General features: G+C 34.0%; 2 protein-coding genes and 1 non-coding gene across 7 annotated transcripts; 1 reads left to right on the top strand and 2 right to left on the bottom strand.

Annotated features, from left to right (window-relative positions):
- Positions 1-3,360: 3,360 nt before the first annotated feature.
- Positions 3,361-6,830, bottom strand: LOC129315300 (putative pentatricopeptide repeat-containing protein At3g11460, mitochondrial). Its single transcript, XM_054958905.1, has one exon. The coding sequence runs from the start codon at positions 6,749-6,751 to the stop codon at positions 4,598-4,600; it is 2,154 nt and encodes a 717-aa protein (XP_054814880.1). The 5' UTR covers positions 6,752-6,830; the 3' UTR covers positions 3,361-4,597.
- Positions 6,831-6,910: 80 nt separating this feature from the next.
- TRNAA-AGC (transfer RNA alanine (anticodon AGC)) lies at positions 6,911-6,983 on the bottom strand. Its single transcript has one exon. It is a non-coding gene; the product is annotated as a tRNA-Ala (tRNA).
- A 3,578-nt stretch (positions 6,984-10,561) lies between these two features.
- On the top strand, positions 10,562-17,610 carry LOC129315044 (formin-like protein 3). Of its 5 annotated transcripts, none has more exons than XM_054958554.1 (6): positions 10,562-10,855; positions 10,970-11,282; positions 13,066-14,294; positions 14,400-14,593; positions 16,121-16,356; positions 16,480-17,610. In XM_054958554.1, exons 2-6 carry the CDS (start codon positions 11,130-11,132, stop codon positions 17,344-17,346), a joined length of 2,679 nt encoding a protein of 892 aa, XP_054814529.1. In that variant the 5' UTR covers positions 10,562-10,855; positions 10,970-11,129; the 3' UTR covers positions 17,347-17,610. The 5 variants fall into 5 exon arrangements, with proteins under 5 accessions (XP_054814529.1, XP_054814528.1, XP_054814530.1 ...); XM_054958553.1 differs by having other exon boundaries at positions 10,562-10,880; XM_054958555.1 differs by having other exon boundaries at positions 10,562-10,880; positions 10,954-11,282.
- Positions 17,611-19,160: the final 1,550 nt, after the last annotated feature.

Below are 19,160 nucleotides of genomic sequence, written 5' to 3'. Positions count from 1 at the left end.
ATTATAGATCATCATGCCAATTATTTAAAAAAATAAACAATGGCCGTATCGACGTAGGCGTCCAAATAGTAATAATAATGGGGTGATATTATCAACAAAAGTGATGAACCACTTAGCCCCGGCTACGCTGTGATGTCACACAAATGAAATTTCAATTTCAAGTTGGAGAACAAGGCGTGTTGCATGCCCTGTTAGGGTTGGGGTGACGTTGGATGAAATACTCAAAAATAAATGGACGCCTAAATAAATAATGGTGATGCTATTGCGGACCAAAATTTTGTCAATTTATCCGCGGAAATCTGCCCTAAAAATAATAATTTAAGAAACAACAAATGATGATCAACGATTATAAATATTCATAAATACTTAATAACCAAAATAATTAATAAGTCAATGATAATCCCCTTTTTTTAAATATCATTGCTTCTGTATTATTATATGACCGTCAAATAAACTTTCCTTTCAGTACAAAAGAAGGGATCAAAGCTTCTTCCAATTGAATATTTATTATTTCCTAAACGATCGAAGACGCCTAAGGTAAAGCGAAAAAGATGGCAGCAATTTTAATTTAAAAGGGGAGCTTATATTTCTCTCTCCATTTTTATTTAATTTTTAAATTAAATCTTTTTATTTTAGAATGTGTTTGGTTTGAGGGGAGGGAGAGGAAGGGTAAGAGAGGTGATGGAGGGAAGGGGAGGAGAAAAGAGGAGAATTTTTTAATGTTACCTTATTTAATTGTGTTGTAAGGGATGGAAGAATTTTTTAATAATCTTTTATTTGACTTAAGAGGAGAGAAAAAGGAAGTTAATAGTTAATTTACTATTATATTTTTATATATTAGTTTAATTTTTTTTAATTTTTCTTGTAGAAAATAACTATGCAACTTAATTTAAATTGCATGATTGTTAAAAATTCACTCTCATCCTGTCACATTGTTAATATGTAAAAAAAAAAATTAAACCAATAATTATAATAATAATAATTTTTTATAAAAAATAAATAACTAAATATATAATAAAATATGATGAAATGTAACTTTAAAAAAAATTTAATGAGGTTAGTTGAGGTTTGGGAATAAAGCATAATCTGATATGGAGGAGAGTTTTTTTTAATTATAAGTATACTTAAAATATTGAAAATTAAACAAAGGAAAAATAGCCAAAAAATTAACTCTTCTCCAAAAAAACTCTAATTTAAAGGAGAGAAATATGAGGAGAGGGTAAGAGTTATTTTAGCTTCTCTTTCCTTCAAAATTTCTCAAGGAGGGGATACCTTCCCACACCTTTCCTTCAAAAATTTTCAATTAATTACATCCATAAAAAGTATAATTTATTTTCAAATATTATACAAAGTTTATAAGTACGATTGATTATAGATGATCATAGACATTTTGGAAATATTTTCTTGCAGATCAGATTTCACAAGCAAGAAGAAAGTCAAATCCCTCTTTTAATACGAAATATAGAAGTAGTTTCGTGGCGAATTCTTTTTTTTTTTTTTTTGGCCGAAAAGTTTCGGACGAATTCGCCAGAAATTAATTTGTCAATGTGGCTTCGGAAGTGAACAAATTTTTGGAACTTGCGGGGAATCGATCCACAAACATGTTTCCTAAATTCAAGTCTTATGATGCCTACGGTGACTCCCAACTATGATACGCAGATACTAGATATATATCAAATACATAAGTATTTTTATTTTTAAAAACATACAATATGATATGTTTTCCAAACGTGCGTATATTTATAAAAATCATAAAAAATATAAAAAATATAATTTTAATTTAGAAAATATTCAAACTATATAATTTTACATAATAGGGATAGATTGTATATCTAGTTTGCTACTCCCAAAATTCCAACACCATCAAAGTCATATCATTCATCTCCAATAATATTTTACATCTTAAACATATCTTTTCTGTATTCTTAACTTTTTTTAAATCACAAGTTAATATAAACTCATAATCTAAAAGTGTCCGTTACATGTCAAAAATTAAAATTTTTTAAGTTAAAAATAATATTTCAATACTTTAAGAACACATATCCAAAAAAATCTGCAAATATCTCAAAAAATATCAATATCGCATGTGAGACAACTTAAAATATTAATGCTTTATAAACTCTCAGCATTAGTTGGTATATCTCAAAAAAGAATCCAACTGATCTCAAACTAGCCCTTAACAATGCAATTGTTTGACAACCAAATTGTTGGCCTCACACTTTTTAATGTACTATGATATGATTAAGCGTCCTTGCTCAAGGGAAAGCAGTCTATGTTTTATTTGATTTACTTCTTAATTATGTATTTACAAATGGCTATATCATCTTGATTCTTTATCTAAGATAAAATGACATATGAATTCTAAAAGTTCAATTTAATTACGATTATGTTTTAAAAAAATATTAAAAATAAATCATAAATATCAATCTTAGTTATACAATTCTTAGTTATAAATTGGGTTTTTGATTCCTTTAAATGTGCAACTATCTAAATCAATATTTAGAATTTATTCTTCAGTAAATTTTTAGTATCTAGTTACTGTTAAATTGAACTCCAAGGACTTAAATGTCATTTCTCCTTTGTTTAAAATAGTCATACTCACTATTTATTTTCCTAGCATAAATTTAAGAGAGAGTGTGTGTGTGCGTTAGTATCTGAATTCTTTATGAATAATTTTTGTAAAAAATATCAGTTAATTAAATTTAAAAATATTTTTATGCATCAAAGTTTAAAAAAAATTATGAAGAGGTAATTAGGTAAAACATTTATGCTTTTCCATTTTAACTATACAAATTAACACCATCACTATGTGCCAAGTGTTGCATGGATAATATATATACCATCAAATTAAGCATCATTAACGAAAATTTAATCATAAAAATACAAAATATAGTAGTTACCGCATGTACTTCCCAATCATAAACGTATCCAAGCCCCTGCTCGACTTAATTGAATGAGATTAGATAAAGTAGCGCCAACCTAGAATAGTAATAATTGTTAATAGCGTGTTTGCATGTCGGAACAGCTGTCGAGGTCAACTCTGAACTATAGTATCTCGTCACCTGCACTCATGTTACTACAATCTCATCGCTCGACCGACGTTTGGTGTCATAATCATCTGAACATATGAAGTACAGTTTTACATTCTTAACCCTGCTACAGAGATCTCAAAGCATAATTGGTACATTCTGTCAGATTATATACTATTGCACTTTTTTCTGTCAGATATTCTGATGTACAGCATTTTAATTTGTTGGTTCGGTGGATGATAAGGGATCAATTCCCTCAGATGAACTATGACATTATATAGTCTTTTTAAGCTTTTGTTTTCAGTATAATTAAAAAAAAAGTATTATAATTTGTTCGTTTTCATGGATGCAGCATTGTGGAAAAGGAATTCGCTGTTTTACGTCGAATGCATTGCCCACAACTTTTTAAGTATACTTAGTTCTAATATCCCTCTTCCAAAAAATGCAGAATAAGCTTACCCAATCAAGTTTTAACTGATAACAAATGATGGTAAGTATATATAAGAGTGTGCCTATGAAAACAGGAGTCTCCCTTAAAGGAAAAGGGGCATTTCCCCCCTCTTCATAGTACCAGCAATCAAATTTGGTGCCTTTAGGTAAGCACCAGGCATCAAAATTAAACGACGAGGACCAGATTTGCACTGTAAACACGAGCACTTTTTTACTTGTATACAGTTCTTGCTTTGTTGAGCACGTTTAAACTAGTTCCTTCATGCAGATATATAGGAACTGAAGAGGAGCTTAGGAGCCCCTCTGATTCACAAAATCAATCACGGGTATTTTCTGGCATTGCAAATTTTCAGGTGAGTCTAACCTGGCTTCATGGAAAATGTTTTTCCCCTTACCGCGACCGTGAATATCTTGAAGCGTCGAACTTTTGAAGTTGTGCAGAACTAAGACAAATATTTGAAGGAAGTTGAAAGAAGCAGCAGCAAGCACTGGCCATTCTGAATGGAGCTGCCAGATAGAACTGAGGAATACAATGAAGTATCGAAATCTATTCAGTTCTTCAAATCAAATGGCACATCCTTCCCTGAGAAAGTGAAGTCCTTCTTAACCTAGTGTCCCAAAAAATTGTTAAATCACGGTGACAGGAACCTAGATGAAGCCAACAAAGCATTTCTGAGATGTAAACTCAAGCAGCAGTCGGAGTAAATTTCATAACGCCTCAGATCAAAATTTCCTTCGTTTTGCTGCCAATCAATTTAGTTTCCAATCACATGAAGTGTCTGGCATCCACTGGGCGAACAAAGCTGAAAACAATGCTGCCGAGTCCAATGCTAAATATTACAACCAAGATAAATAGATGGTTACCATCATATTGCGAGAGTTCTATCTCGTCATTATGCCATTTTCAACGTCACATGTCTTACGATGAGGGACTCAGAAGAAAGTTCTGATGCCAGAAGAAGGCCACAGAACTTGTTCAGCAGGTGATGCATTACTTGTCTTAGCTTAATTCCGCTCAATACAATGAACATATAATGTCAGGTGTAAGGGCTGGGTGGCACTATGAGGGTGCTAAAATTATTGGGATTAATCAACTATTTCATTAAGCTGCCATCAACTCACCAATAATCACAGCATGAACATACTCCATCACTAAAGTGGTGAAACCTACGAATATCCCGCATGATGATTTCTCGACTCATGACCTTAGAAACCATTTTCATTACTGTATGGCAATCTCCACATACACGAAGATTCTTTGTTATTCTGATAGTTGTTGTTGGACCAGTATTAATAAGAGCAAAAGCAAGCGCCAACCTCTCACTGTGATCCCAAAGCATCTTCTCCTTTACTTCTTCCTCAACATCATAGAGAACTGAAAAGGTGTCAGGCTTGTAACCAGCATTCTTAAGTTGCTCATTCAAGTGCTTTAATTTGGCATAAATATCATCTGACTGTTGGTGGGACGTATCTCCAACAAAAAATTGATGAACCATCTTATTTTGCTCAACAAAACTGTAACCAGGTGGTTTCCTCAATCTCTTTCTTCTTACCAGTGCCCTCACTTTTTCAACATCATTCCATCGTCTCTCAGCAGCATATATGTTGGAAAGGCAAACATAACTGCTTACTCCTTCTGGATTCATTTCAAAAAGCTTCTGAGCTGAGATTTCAGCTAACTTCACATTGTGGTATAATCTGCAAGCAGACAGGAGTGAATTCCATATATCATAATTAGGTTTCACTTTCATATCATTTATAATTGTGTATGCTTCATCTAAGCTCCCTGATCTCCCCAGAAGATCCACCAAACAAGCATAATGAGCTGCTTCAGGCTCTACATTGTACTCTCGCATCACTTTGTAGAAAATTTCTTTACCTTCATCCACTAATCCAGAATGACTACATGCTGATAAAACTGAAGTAAACATGCCTTCATCTGGAATAATGCTTTTTCCTAGCATTTCATAAAAAATGGAGATGGCCTCTTTTCCCCTACCATGAATCCCATATCCTGTAACCATAACAGTCCAAGAAGCCAAATTTCTTTCAGGCATCTCATCAAAAGCACGATGTGCACTAGGCAAACTTCCACATTTAGTGTACATGTCAATAAGAGCAGTACTGACTGCAGTATTTGCACCAAAACCCTTTTTAACAATATATGAGTGAACAGATGAGCCCAATAGCAATGCTGAGATTTGATTACAAGCACCAAGCATAGAAATAATAGTTGCTTCGTCAGGAACTTCATCTTCCGTGATCATTTGACAGAAAAGTTCAAGGGTTTCAAAAGCATCTCCATGCCGTTCATAACCTGAAATCAAAGAATTCCATGATACAGTATCCTTCATTTTTAATTCTTCAAATAATTTCCTTGCATCAGATATTGAACCACAATTGCAGTACATGTCAATTAGGGAATTCGTTAGAAACTTGTTGCATGGCATCCCACTATTTCGAACAACACGACCATGAATAGCCTGTCCCACTTTTAAATTCATAAGATCACCACAAGCACAAAGGATAGCAAGCAAAGTTGTCTCATCTCCAAGAAATCCAGCATTTTTCATGTGATCAAACATTGAAAAAGCATCTCTTGCTTTTCCATTTTTCACATAACCCGATATCATAGTATTCCAAGATGTTAAATCCCTTACAGGCATATCATCAAACAGCATTCTCGCTGTCGCCATATACCCAAATTTGGAATACATTGAAAGCAGAGAATTGCCCACATAAATATCGGATGCCAACCCAGCAACCAACACCAAAGCGTGAACTTTTCTGCCAATTTCATTGAGCAATAGACCACCACACGCCTTGAGAACATATGGATAGGTAAAATTATCTGGCTTTCGTCCAGTACTGAACATTTCCCGATACATAAGAAGAGACCTCAAGGCATTCCCGTTACAAGAATAACCTCTAATCATGAAATTCCATAAAAAAGAACTCTTCAAGACAATTTGATCGAATATTACCTGAGCTTCAGCCATTCGACCGCAACAAGCGTAGCAGGCAGCGAGCTTGGTATTAAGATAGGTGTTGTGCACCAGAGTACCGCAAGTGATCATGTGGGCATGAAGTTGCAGGCACTTTGCGTAGGATTTGGTATTGGTGAGTGACTGCAACATGGTTCCGCATTGTAAAGAGGTGAGTGAGCGGAAAAGACCTTGTTCCGCCAAGTGAGTGACGGTGGTATATGAAGATTTGGGGAGAAGGATTTTATTGCCACACCGTTTGAGTATGAGAGTGAAGGTGCCATTCATGAAGGATAAGCACAGCGCCAGCGCAGTGACAGAAGATATTATTATTAATAGAGCGGAAGACGGTGGTGACCGGAGAATTCAGTTGCATATATTGAGCCCCCGGGTAAAGAAAAACGGAAGAGGAAAAAATTAATGAAGGCGCGGGGGTAACAAGATGTTTGGAGATGCGGGGTATCGATCCCCGTACCTCTCGCATGCTAAGCGAGCGCTCTACCATCTGAGCTACATCCCCATGATGGTAAATCAGCATTACATATGTACAAACAGTCAGCAAGGTGCTTTTGGCACAATTAAATTTCTAGCTCCACGTTGATTATGGTGGGAGTGGAAATGGTCGAAAATTTACATGCCCTTTGTCAACTTTTTACCAGCCATATATTCCTTGGGAACGGGGGTGGAGATAAGTTTAGCAGGGGCGACAGGCTTCTTTTCCTAACTTTAAACTTTTTTTTAATAAATGCAAGGATTATATACTTTTCACCCATAAGTTAACACCCTCAAAGTACTAGATAAAATTATTATTTTAATTTTATAATTATCTTTTATATATATATATATATATATAATTTAACTATTTCAATAGTTTGAAGATATAGTTATTTTAAGATTTACTTATTTTTAATAAGACGATGTTATAATTACTCGTAAAACATTAATATCATTTAATTTTGCTTTCACTTTATATTTAATGGAATAAATTATGAGGATTATTATAAACAAACTTTGTCAAGCATTACAAAAAAAAATTCAAGATATATTAAATGTTGTGTGCTTGATATCTCGCATAAAATCACTTATCTAAAAGTTAAAAGATTATGATTAAGATATGTTCTTTTAAAAAAATTACCTTTTTATGTAATAACTGAGCTATTAAAATTTAATATGTGACATAAAGAACTTGTGAAAACTGAATATCATTGCTGTTTTAATATATTTATTTACTATAATTATCAATTAAAAGAATTAAATAATAAATTTAGTAAGGAAGTAATTAAATTTTTTTAGACTAGATAAAACTTCAGATCTCAAGAATGGAGAATGCATTTAAATTATTTAATAATGCTTGTGGAGAATATGAAATCTTTACTAATTTAATGATAATTTATATTAAGAAGTAAAATGCTAAAAATTTTATTATAAACATGATAATTAATTATTCTTATGTCATGAAAAATTGATAAACAAAACTTAAAAAATGTATATATTTATTTTTATTGTATATATATAATTGAATATGAATGTATACATTGAAATATTTATATTATATTAATGATATATATAAATTTACGTTTTTTTCAATTATCATGTATATTTTGTCATATCAACCTCGCTACTAAATTTTTTTTAACTCCATCCATTCAAGTGGTGATTGATGCTATCAACATCCGCTTCAGAGAACGTTTTAAATTACAGGGTAACAATGTTCAATCACCGTCAACGATTCATTCTCAGCGAGTGGGAATATTATGAAGACATGAAAATGCATACATGTTAAATATATAACATATATTTTTGAATTCCTGCAATGAGCATTGCACGTCTTGACGAAACATTGGAATTTTGTACATGCAAATATAATACGGCACTCTTTTCTTTAACCTTAAAATACAGTTAAACTCTTGGCGTTTAATCCGAAAATTCTTTAGCTGCAGAATAATCCCCCGTGTAGCTCAAGGCCATCATTTTTTTACAAAAAATATCAATAAAGACCTCTTAATTATAATTAAATGAAATAAGAAAATGAATAATATTTCTTAAATGGTAATTTTGATATTAATTTAAACGACAGATAATTTTTTTTTTATTAAAAAGTTAATATTAAATTAAGACCCTTGAACTACAATAATGTTTTAAAAATTTTGAATATTTAATTTAAAATAAATCTAATCAAAAGATCTTTATTGATATATTTTTTTTTATGTATTCTCTCGAATTCAACATCTACCTAGGTTGGGGGTGGGGACAAATTTTATTCACTACTAATCTTGAAAAAAATTAGAATGACTCGCACTGCAAGTCCTAAGAAGATAGAAAATTACACTATGAGTCTAATAAATTTTGATAATGCATTGCAAGTTCAAAAATTCTCGTTGCAATTTTTTTTGAGAGTAAGAATATAATTTTATCTTTGTGTGATTTGAAAATTCAAGACCTACACGAAATTCCCATCCACAAAGTACAACACAATATTCATGAATTTTTAATATAATATTCACATGTATTTAGTTGATCTGTAAGTTAATTAAAATATACAACTCATATAGAGCATGCCCAATATAATATTCATGAGTGTACAATACAATATTTATGAATTTTCAACACAATATCTATGCGTATCCAATTGATCAGTAGATTTAATAAAATGTACAAGCTACACAAAATATTTATGAATACACAGCACAATATACATATATTTTTAACTGAATGTCCATGTGTATCAAGTTGATCAGTAGGTTTAATAAAATGTACAACTTAAATAGATAATGTATAACACAATGTCCATGGATGCACAATATGATATTTATGAATTCTCAATATAATATTCATGCGTGTTCAATTGATCTGTAAGTTAATTAAAAATAATCATACAGAGCATGTACAACATAATGTTTATAAGCGTACAACATGATATTCATGAATTCTCAACACAATGTTCACGTATATTCAATTGATTAGTGCATTTAATAAAATATATAAGTCATGCAGATAATGTACAACACAATATTTATGATACACAGTATAATGTTCGTAAATTTTCAATTGAATGTCCATATGTATCAAGTTGGTTATTCTACCACTTTCAATTTCTCTCTTTTTTTTATTAAAAGTAAAATTATATTCTATATTTAAAAAAATTGCAACAAGGGTCATCAGGCTTGCAGTGCATTATCATAGTGTCTCAATCTTGTAGTGCAAGTTTTTTCTTTTTTTAGGGCCTGTATTGTGATTCTCCCAAAAGAAAATCATGCTGACTCTACCCGAACCGCCACATTGAATATTATTCTAATCTAGGCATTCAAAATAAGATACTGAAAATATAACATTTTAATGTGAATGAAGCTTTTCATATCTAATAAATTAAAATTTGGAATGATGAAAAGGTTAATATTGCTGCCGTTGTTACTGTTATTTGAGGAGCGCTTCACAGATGACTACGAGACCTCGTTCGCTGTTCGCAGAAGCTGTGGCAGGGTTTATTGAGATTAGTTAATGGTCACCGTCCTTTCGGTCAGCTAACAAGCATGCTTAAAATATGCATTTTATTCCTACTCCTCCATCAATCTTGAAAACTTTCTGTCACAAAAACTGCCATTTACAATATGGCACATATACTTATTGATAATTCTCCTGCTGCCTCTAAATACAATTATACAACTGCACGAGATGTGATCAATTTTTACATATATATAATCCTTTCAATTATGTCTTGCAGTCAATTGTATATGTGAGAGAGAGAGAGAGAAACTGAACAAATTAAATTTTTGCAATAAAATAATATAATAGTGCATGCAATTTATAATTAATCATATTGTTTTCAAACTAAAAAGGAATTAACATAATTAATTGAGAAAAGAAAGTTTACGCACCCCACAAAAAAACACTCATTGTTATTTTTCAATGTAAGATGGTTATAGGCCAAAAGGATTAAAATTTATAACAGTAAAGGCAAGGAAGTAAAACCAAAATAATATTGGGGAAGCATCGTAAAAACTAAAAAATCTTCAAATACGAAGGACTGGAACCCAAATAAATAATAAATTAATAACAATAACAACAATCAAGACATTATGGGTGTCCCACATTGTTCTCCTCACGCCTCACCGCGTCTCTGTTTTTCTCTCTCCTCGGGCGCACCAAAGGACAAGAAACTCTGGCATGAACAAATTCCCTCCGTTGCAGGAGAATATCTTGCACTCGAAACCGCAGGAAAAAAATTTGCTGGATCCATTTCGAACGTTTCAGCAAAGTTTCTGGCTGTGGTTCGAGTACTCGATATCCTCCATTTGCATTGATTCATTTCTGCGCTCAGGCGCATGTTCATTTCATTGCTTCCTTAATTCGCCGGACGCCTAGCTTGCATTATCAACATATACCAGAGAAGACGTTAATCCTCTGATCTGTCAAATTTGTAGATACATTCTGTTTCCTTGCGATTATTATTGCGTTTCAACCTGGTTCTGAGTTTCTAATTAAGGACCCAGAGGCGTTCCCCTGCAGGTTTCGTGAGGCTTTCAAAGGTTCGAACAAAATCCAGCAACAAGGTGTGTGTTTGAATCTGGCGTGACATTTAAGACCTGAAGGGTATTGGGCAGGGAGGAGGGGCGTTTTCATTTCTAGAGAGGTGGGAGAATTTTGAAATTCAATGGGATGAAAAGGAATGGACATGACCAGATCCAGTTATGCAGTTATTTATGTGATTCTTCTTTGTGCGTTGGCTAAAGGCGGCTCCGAAGGTAAGAGGTGGAATCTGCACGAGATTCTCAAAGAAGAATGTCGTCTGTCGTCGTCACTTCTTGAAGACAGAAACAAGGTACGCTTGCATGCATGTTTCAAAATCGATTCTTTTCTTGATTCATTTCCACACCGTTTCCTTGAAATTTCGATCTGAGCCTTTTTTTTCCCTCTTCGTGATTGTGATGAGAAATTCTTATTTCGATCTAAATAAATGGACGACATGTGTCTTTGAGATGAAAAATCGTTGTTCTTCTGCTAATAACACCATGCCCAGCATTGTGCATGGTTGTGAATGTAGTTCTGAACTTTTTGGTAGTGATAGATACAGCTTTCTTCGTCTTATTGGACATTATTTGTTATTCTTGTTATACTTATATGATGCATGCCTGCGTACACATATGGAATTTGTACGATCTATGGAGAATGATCTGTTTGAAATTTGGAGTACTGCTAGCCTGCTATTATTTTGCGGGGCATGTACAAGGTTGTAATTTTGATACATCCATGTGCTGTATATTGGAGGCCTGAGGTTAGGTATCAGTATTTAGGCTACTTATTTGTTAACAAACTGATAAATGAAGTGGTCCAAAGGCTGATCCAGTTTATAATCATTCCATTTATTTCCAAAGTTTAACTTTCACTGTTAGTATGAATATATTATTTACATAGGTATACTTCTCCCTTAAAAAAAAAGCTTTTTTGTATAGTTTGGATATTAAAAAGTGTAAAGTATTTTTAGTATTTTAAGATATGATTAATATGTTTTTATCAAAAGTGCCTCTAATAAATAAGTTATTTTGTATTCATTCAAAATGTACTATTATATTTCTGACTGGAAAGAATATAATTTATAACTATCTTTGTTTTCTTTTCTTTTTTGTTAGCAAGTTATAACTATGTCTATAAATGATATATATTTGGTTTGAGTGAAATAGTGACATTAGCATGACCCCTCAGTCTCATATTTATGTATAATATAAAAATTAATGAATCACATTTTTTTTTTGAGTTAAACACAGCATGATTCACTATATATATTTCTTATAATCTATATGATGCATATGAGGCTTATATTAGATTTAAACAAAAATCTATACTCGTGAGTTAAAATATTCTGTGGATGCAATAAACTCTTCATAATAAGTTACTAATTCAAATTTTCACTATTAATAATTATTTACTTTTCACAAGAAATATTTATAAAAATTTGGAAGCATTTAATTAAAGCTTAATACACAGTATAAATTTATAAAAAGTAACCTTCTAACTCATCCATTTAAGAACAACAGAGGGAATGTATTATACAATAACTTTTTTAATGTTATAATTTTTATTCCAAAATAGTAAAACAATGTTACTTCCATGACATATAATTTTTTTTTTCTAAAAAGGACGTATTTGAAATTTCAAGAAGTAAATAAACATTGATTAACATGCACACCATCAATCATTTCTGTCTGACTATTCAGTTGTGGGCTTGAGGCACGAATTCGTCAAAATAGATGTCGTTTAAGATGACACCCCCACCCCCCGCCCCAAAATATGTGACAGGGCATGTAATAAATTGATGGTACCAAGTATCTCCCTCCTTTTTTGGACAGGCAGATATCTCTTAACGTTTTTAAGTAGAAATTAAAGAGACTAGACTAGAAAGCAATTTCAATAAAAAAGAGTGGAGAATACTGCGTCCATTTCCTGACGGTATAGGTGTGCATGCTATGTAAAGTATAAACTCCAGGGTAGGTTCGTACTTGTGATTGCCATGTGTGATATACCGCGAAATTCCTAGCAGTGGCAGAAAACAATCAATAAAAAAAAAAAAAAACTAACAGGGGTATTGTGTGGGTGGCTTTATACAGTTGGAGCAAGCTTGGAAACATTGTAGGAAAGAATTGGCAGAGAGGCACCACGGGAATCAAGATTCTGATGACTCGCGTCCAGCCGCGGAAGCAGAACTTGAAAATATTCTACACAAAGCAACAGAGTTTCTGCCTCCCCAGTCCCAACAAAACTTTCTGGATTGCATCAGAACCAAAACTTCCAATATTGCGCCCGTCTCTCTAGACAATGCTGCCTCTCCGCCTTTGTTTACCAAGTACTGGAATAGTGGCTGTGAAAGGCATTTGCTTGCCCATTCACCAGACGACCAAATCCCGCCAAGCACTACCCCTCCTCATTCTTCTTCTCCATCTTCATCCCCATCTCCGTCCCCATCCCCGTCCCCGTCCCCGGCTCCTGGACTCGCAGGGGAATCACCGAATCATGATACAAACCCTCCTGATTCTTCATCTGATGATTCCCCTTCGGGTTCTCTTTCACCGTTGCCGCCGCCACCTCCGAAATTTCCTAAACTTCCCCCACCCAAACCTTTAGCCTCTCCTCCTCCTCCTCCTCCTAAACGTGACGACAACAATCAGCCGCTAAAAATAATTTTCATTGCTGCAATAACAGTTTGTGTAATCGCAGCATTATTCTTAATCTGCCTCTGCTGGGGCGCCAGCAGCAACAATAACGTCGGCCCAAAAGAGGCACTAAAAGGCGACCGGCCTATAGTCACATTAGCCTCATCTGATGTTTTCGCGGGTAACTTTATGTTTGGTTTTCAACGTTATCCCATTGAATCCCTTTTACATGGATCTTCTAATCTTTTTATCATTATTTTTTCATTTCTTGTTTCAGGTTCACAGAAGTTTGCTGTTCTGGAAAAGTCTGACAAGAAAGAATCCACTACCAACGACAATGTGATCGCAAACTCTGGAGGTTGCTCAGTGACTGAGACAGCATCGTCTACGAGACAAATGGTGGCAGAGCCTCCTCTAAAACCTCCTCCGGGAAAACCATCAGCTCCTCCACCCCCTCAGCCGCCGCCAGCTGCTCCTCGTGCCCCGCCACCTCCACCTCCAAAAGCTAAGGTTCCACCTGTTCCTCGGAAACCAATTCAAGGCAAAAAAAGTGTTGAACAGGGCAACTCTAGCGAGGGAGGTGCATTAGGTGCTCCGAAACCCAAATTGAAGCCATTTTTTTGGGATAAAGTTAATAAAGCTGATCAAGGAATGGTCTGGCAACAGATCAATCAAGGGTCATTCCAGTAAGGCCACTTAGTCCCGACAAATTAACTTTTCATTATGTATGAATAACTGAAGTAATATGCCAATATATTTAGCTTACTGATGATCCTCGTAACAATTTTCAGGTTCAATGAGGAAATGATGGAGTCTTTATTTGGTTGCGGCCACCAGAAAAAAAATGAACGCAAGAAAGATGCATCCCTTGAACCTGCAATTCAATACGTTCAGATTATTGACCCTAGAAAAGCACAGAATCTATCAATTCTCTTGCGAGCGTTGAATGTGACAACCGAAGAGGTCATTGATGCCCTCAAAGAAGGTGACTTTCTTCAATCTTAAAATTTGCATGAAGAAAATAATTTCCAATTAAAAATAGTTGAGCTCCAATTAAGTGATTTATTCTTTATAAGTATACAATCATAAGCTTCTGTTGGAATTTTCACCAGTTTCATTTTTGAACCAGCCTCAAATTTCCCCAAAATTAATGAGAATTTAAAAGCTAAATGAACAATCAGGTCAACGAATAGTAAAATAACTATGAAATCCTCATTTATGATTTGCATAGCATGCTACCGGGGAGAAAAAAAAAAGGAGAAGAGAGCTCCATAAACTTTGAAACTTCTGAAATTAAAATGTTGAAAAAGATTAAATTTAAAAAAAAAATTCAAGAGAAGGTTATTCAGCGCAATCTCCTCCTCTCCCGCAAGCTCCTTGACATCTTTTAGGTCGCCGCCAGTTATGAAATCGCCAGTATTCTCTGCACCGATTTCTTCTTCAAAAACTCTATCATCGCCTTCCATAGCTGTTCCACCCCTTCCCTCATACTCCCTCTCTCTGCCTCCGATGACTTCTCCAGTAAGCTTGGGCTGCAGCTGCTGCTTCCGCTGTGATTCAACTCTGTCCCAGAGACAGGGATTTCCAGTATTCCTCTTGGTGATGCCTCGTCATCGCTGGAATCTTCTGTGCTCGTGTGCTTGTCTAATGATTCCATTTCTGGGATTCAATTACCTTTTCCTTTATATGTATATAGATAATCAAACTCACATTTCAATACACCCACACACTACCTCGTTCCATAGTTGCAGGGGAAACCTAAGATACAAAGAGAGACCTGCAAAAGTTAAAAACTTTAAATCTTATTAGCTTGTGCGATACAGAGCCGAGAAGGGTTAACGAAATTTGTTGATTTCCCCTTCAATTTCCAACTCATCCATATATTATTCTTCATTTTTGCTCTCCTGAATCATTTGGTAGCTTTTTCCTGGTAAAAAAATATCGTTTAATAACCTTCCAACACCGATTGCTCCTCGCCAGCTTGGGAATTTTGACGATGCAAACCTTCCATTAATCGCGAAATTTGGACGTAATTAATTGAAGAAGCTTTTTAAAAAAAAATTAAAAGAGGGTTAATTTTATTTTTTCTTTTAACATTTTAATTTCATTCAATTTCAAGTTTCAGAGCTTTATGTGGCTCTCTTTTTAATTGAGAGTGATCAAAAGGATCCATATTGCAATTTCCCCGAGAAAATATGATCTGCCACTGCTAACATCTAACCGAATTGATATTATTCACGTAACCAACATTAAATTGCAAATTCAAAACACATACATTTGAGTAGGCTATGTTAAATCAGGCAACTCAGGCCAATAATTTTAAACACTACAAATGACCAAATGGCCACTCTGCAGTGATTTGTCATTTTATACCAAGTGAGGACTTAATTTGGAGTGGTTCTCTTTAATACCTCCTCATATCATACTTTTTATTAATATTGGGTCTTCACTTAACACTCTTATATTTCAAAGCATGAATCACTTTCAATATGTGGATTTAAATTTGAATCAGGAAGCGAGATTCCGGTTGAGATCATCCACTCATTACTAAGGATGACACTAACAACAGATGAGGAATTAAAGCTTAGATTATTCACTGGTGATCTTAATCAACTTGGCCCTGCTGAGAGATTTCTCAAGGTTATGGTTGACATTCCATTTGCCTTCAAACGTCTTGAATCTTTGATGTTCATGATTACCTTTACAGAAGATGTCGCGAATCTCAAGGAGTCCTTCGCAACACTAGAGGTATAAGTGAGATTTATACATTCACAAGGAATCCAATCTATTTATATATTGAGTAGTTATCTCAAAAAAGAACTTAGAATAGTGAGTAATATAAGCTTATTATTTGCTGAATCTGAATGGCAGGTTGCTTGCAACAACCTTAGAAAAAGCAGGTTATTCTTGAAACTATTAGAAGCAGTTCTGAAAACCGGCAACCGGATGAATGATGGTACCTATCGTGGTGGTGCTCAGGCATTTAAGCTAGACACACTATTAAAACTGTCCGATGTAAAAGGAACTGATGGCAAAACAACTCTATTACACTTTGTGGTTCAGGAGATTATACGATCTGAGGGTATAAGAGCCGTACGAACACAGAAAGCTAACCAAACTAGCGGGTCTAGTGTGAAAACTGAGGATTTCCTTGATGACACTGATGAAGAATCGACAGTAGAGCATTATCGTGGACTTGGCCTTCGAGTGGTTTCAAGTTTAGGTGAGGAGCTAGAAGATGTCAAAAAGGCAGCAGTTGTAGATGGTGAAGGTCTAACAGCCACAACTTCAAAACTTGGCCAGTCATTATTGAAGTCCAAAGAATTCCTCAGCAATGAGTTGAAGAATCTTGATGAAGATTCGGAATTCCATCGTTCTCTGCAAAGTTTTGTGGATAAAGCAGAGGCAGATATCACATGGCTGTTGGACGAAGAGAAGAGGATAATGGCTTTGGTAAAGAGCACAGCCGATTATTTCCACGGTACTGCAGGAAGGGACGAAGGGTTGCGCTTGTTTGTGGTGGTACGTGATTTCTTGATAATGTTGGATAAGGCATGTAAAGAGGTTCAAGATACAACCACGAAATCAGCAAAGGCTTCAAAGAGAGAGAGTCCAACGACTGTGTCATCTATTGTAGGGACTCAGCAACTACAGGATATTCATCAGAGACTATTTCCAACAATTGCAGAGCGGCGCATGGGTTTCTCTGATTCTGATGATGAGAGCTTGTCACCATAGTCATTTTGACTCTGAGACTCTCCTTTGCTCTTCTGCTTCGGCAAAGTCGAGGGAAATAATGTGGCTTAGTGAACAAGTTCAGTGCTTAAAAACTATCGAAGGGACATGTGTTATAAGGTAACATGTAATATGGGCGAGCTATGTAATGCCTAGTCTATTATGTTTATATGCCAGCTCCTCATCAAGCTGTGAATTGTATGGGATTTCTCTTTACAACTTGCCTCCTAACACATTGAGGAATAGAGCTATGTTTTTCTTTTGGTTGATTGATTTGCACAGGATTGGAACCTTGAACTGAAGTTGAGTATAAATGTGTGTCTACTTGAGCTATACTCATACTTTGCTTGGTGTGATGAAAGCTTCTTCAATATCCCATTTGACTGCTAATCATATTGTACTGAGCAACATTCATCTTGCAACATTATGCACAAGGATTTGTTATAAGGATTCGTGAAGATTGTGTAATTTTTTTCACATTCGGGAAATAGTAATAATATATAGTTACATATTGATGATAGCAGTGCGTCACATGTCGCAAATTATATTACTTTGAAGTTGTGTTGAGTCCAAAAAGCTTTTTTCATGATGACACAAGGAGAACTTTACTGCTTGTATGAATACCAGTGTCTTTCAAATTTTGCAATGCTATGTAATGAAATCAAGCAGAAGAAACCATTATATAAAGAATAAAAATGAGATGATACATGAAAAATGTGATTTTGTCACTTTAAGCTGGTAACAAAAGTTAAATAAGAAATATTAAAAAATAGTAGAATTAAGAGAACTGGGAGAATAAAATAGTGACAGTAAGACGCACGATTACATTAATAAATCGCCATATCATATTTAGCCTTTTAGCCAAGAAAATCTCAAAGGATCAGTTTGGGCTCAATTCCTGAAATATTCCTTAATGAAAAGAACTAGAATCCATTGTCTAACCCTTGAGATCAACTAATAAGGAATTGTTCCCACTTGATTATTGGTCTTGAGTTTGATTCTAAAAAGATAACAGCATTAAGATTCTATAGTAGAACCCTCCACCAGAAAAGGTTTGTCAATGTTCAATTCAATCCAAGTTAATCTAGCCTTCATTGTGTTCCGTCAACTTGAGGCGTAACATGTGATACAAGGTTTGCAAACTACTTCCATGTATTTTGCCTTTTTGATCACCCCATATACTCCTAATTCAAAATGATTAGGTAAGTCCTTTACTAGTTAAAAAAAGAAAAGAGGAAGTGAGGAAAAAGGATAGTAGAAGGAAATTAAGTATTATAAAGAATAACGAATTTTTAAGATTATAAATAAAGGTATTAAAAAGGAAATAAATGGATGAAAAATACCCTCATATAATTAATACATAACTCAGTTACAAATTGCAAAAGATGAATTGTAAATTGCAAAACTCAATTACAAATTTTAAAAAATTAATTACAAATAAGTTATGATTTTTTTTTAGCCAGCACAAATAAGTTATAAATTATGACAACTTTGTAAACTTTGGAAGTTTAGTTACAAATATTGAAAATTCACCTGTAGATAAGAAAAAGGTTAATTGCACGTCACTTCGTAGAATGTGGAAGTTCCATGAATCTAAATAGTTTAATTGTAGGAACCAAAACGCCTAATTATAAAAGTCTGTTGATCAATTGGTTAAAATCTGCAGTGTTTAGATTAAATTTATATTTATAATTATAATTGAAAAAGTGTTATATATATTTAACTTTATATATTTAAGATGCTGGTTTTCAATTAAATTAAATTAAGATTAAGATATGTGAATCTTTCTATAAATGATTTATTTCCTAAAAACTCTT

This window comes from Prosopis cineraria, unplaced genomic scaffold (genome assembly GCF_029017545.1).
Source record: "Prosopis cineraria cultivar Desert tree isolate PC_DT_omini unplaced genomic scaffold, ASM2901754v1 PC7, whole genome shotgun sequence".
Taxonomy (NCBI): domain Eukaryota; kingdom Viridiplantae; phylum Streptophyta; class Magnoliopsida; order Fabales; family Fabaceae; genus Prosopis; species Prosopis cineraria.
The sequence above is the reverse complement of the archived record's forward strand: the minus strand, read 5'-3'. Positions and strand labels throughout refer to the sequence as shown.

Excerpts from the sequence above, each read along its gene's own strand:
- LOC129315044 (XM_054958554.1), top strand. The coding sequence starts at position 11,130 with ATGGACATGACCAGATCCAGTTATGCAGTTATTTATGTGATTCTTCTT. Across the intron at positions 11,283-13,065 it reads TTCTTGAAGACAGAAACAAG|TTGGAGCAAGCTTGGAAACA; the intron begins GTACGCTTGCAT and ends GGCTTTATACAG. Across the intron at positions 14,295-14,399 it reads ATCAATCAAGGGTCATTCCA|GTTCAATGAGGAAATGATGG; the intron begins GTAAGGCCACTT and ends AACAATTTTCAG.
- LOC129315300 (XM_054958905.1), bottom strand. The coding sequence starts at position 6,751 with ATGAATGGCACCTTCACTCTCATACTCAAACGGTGTGGCAATAAAATC.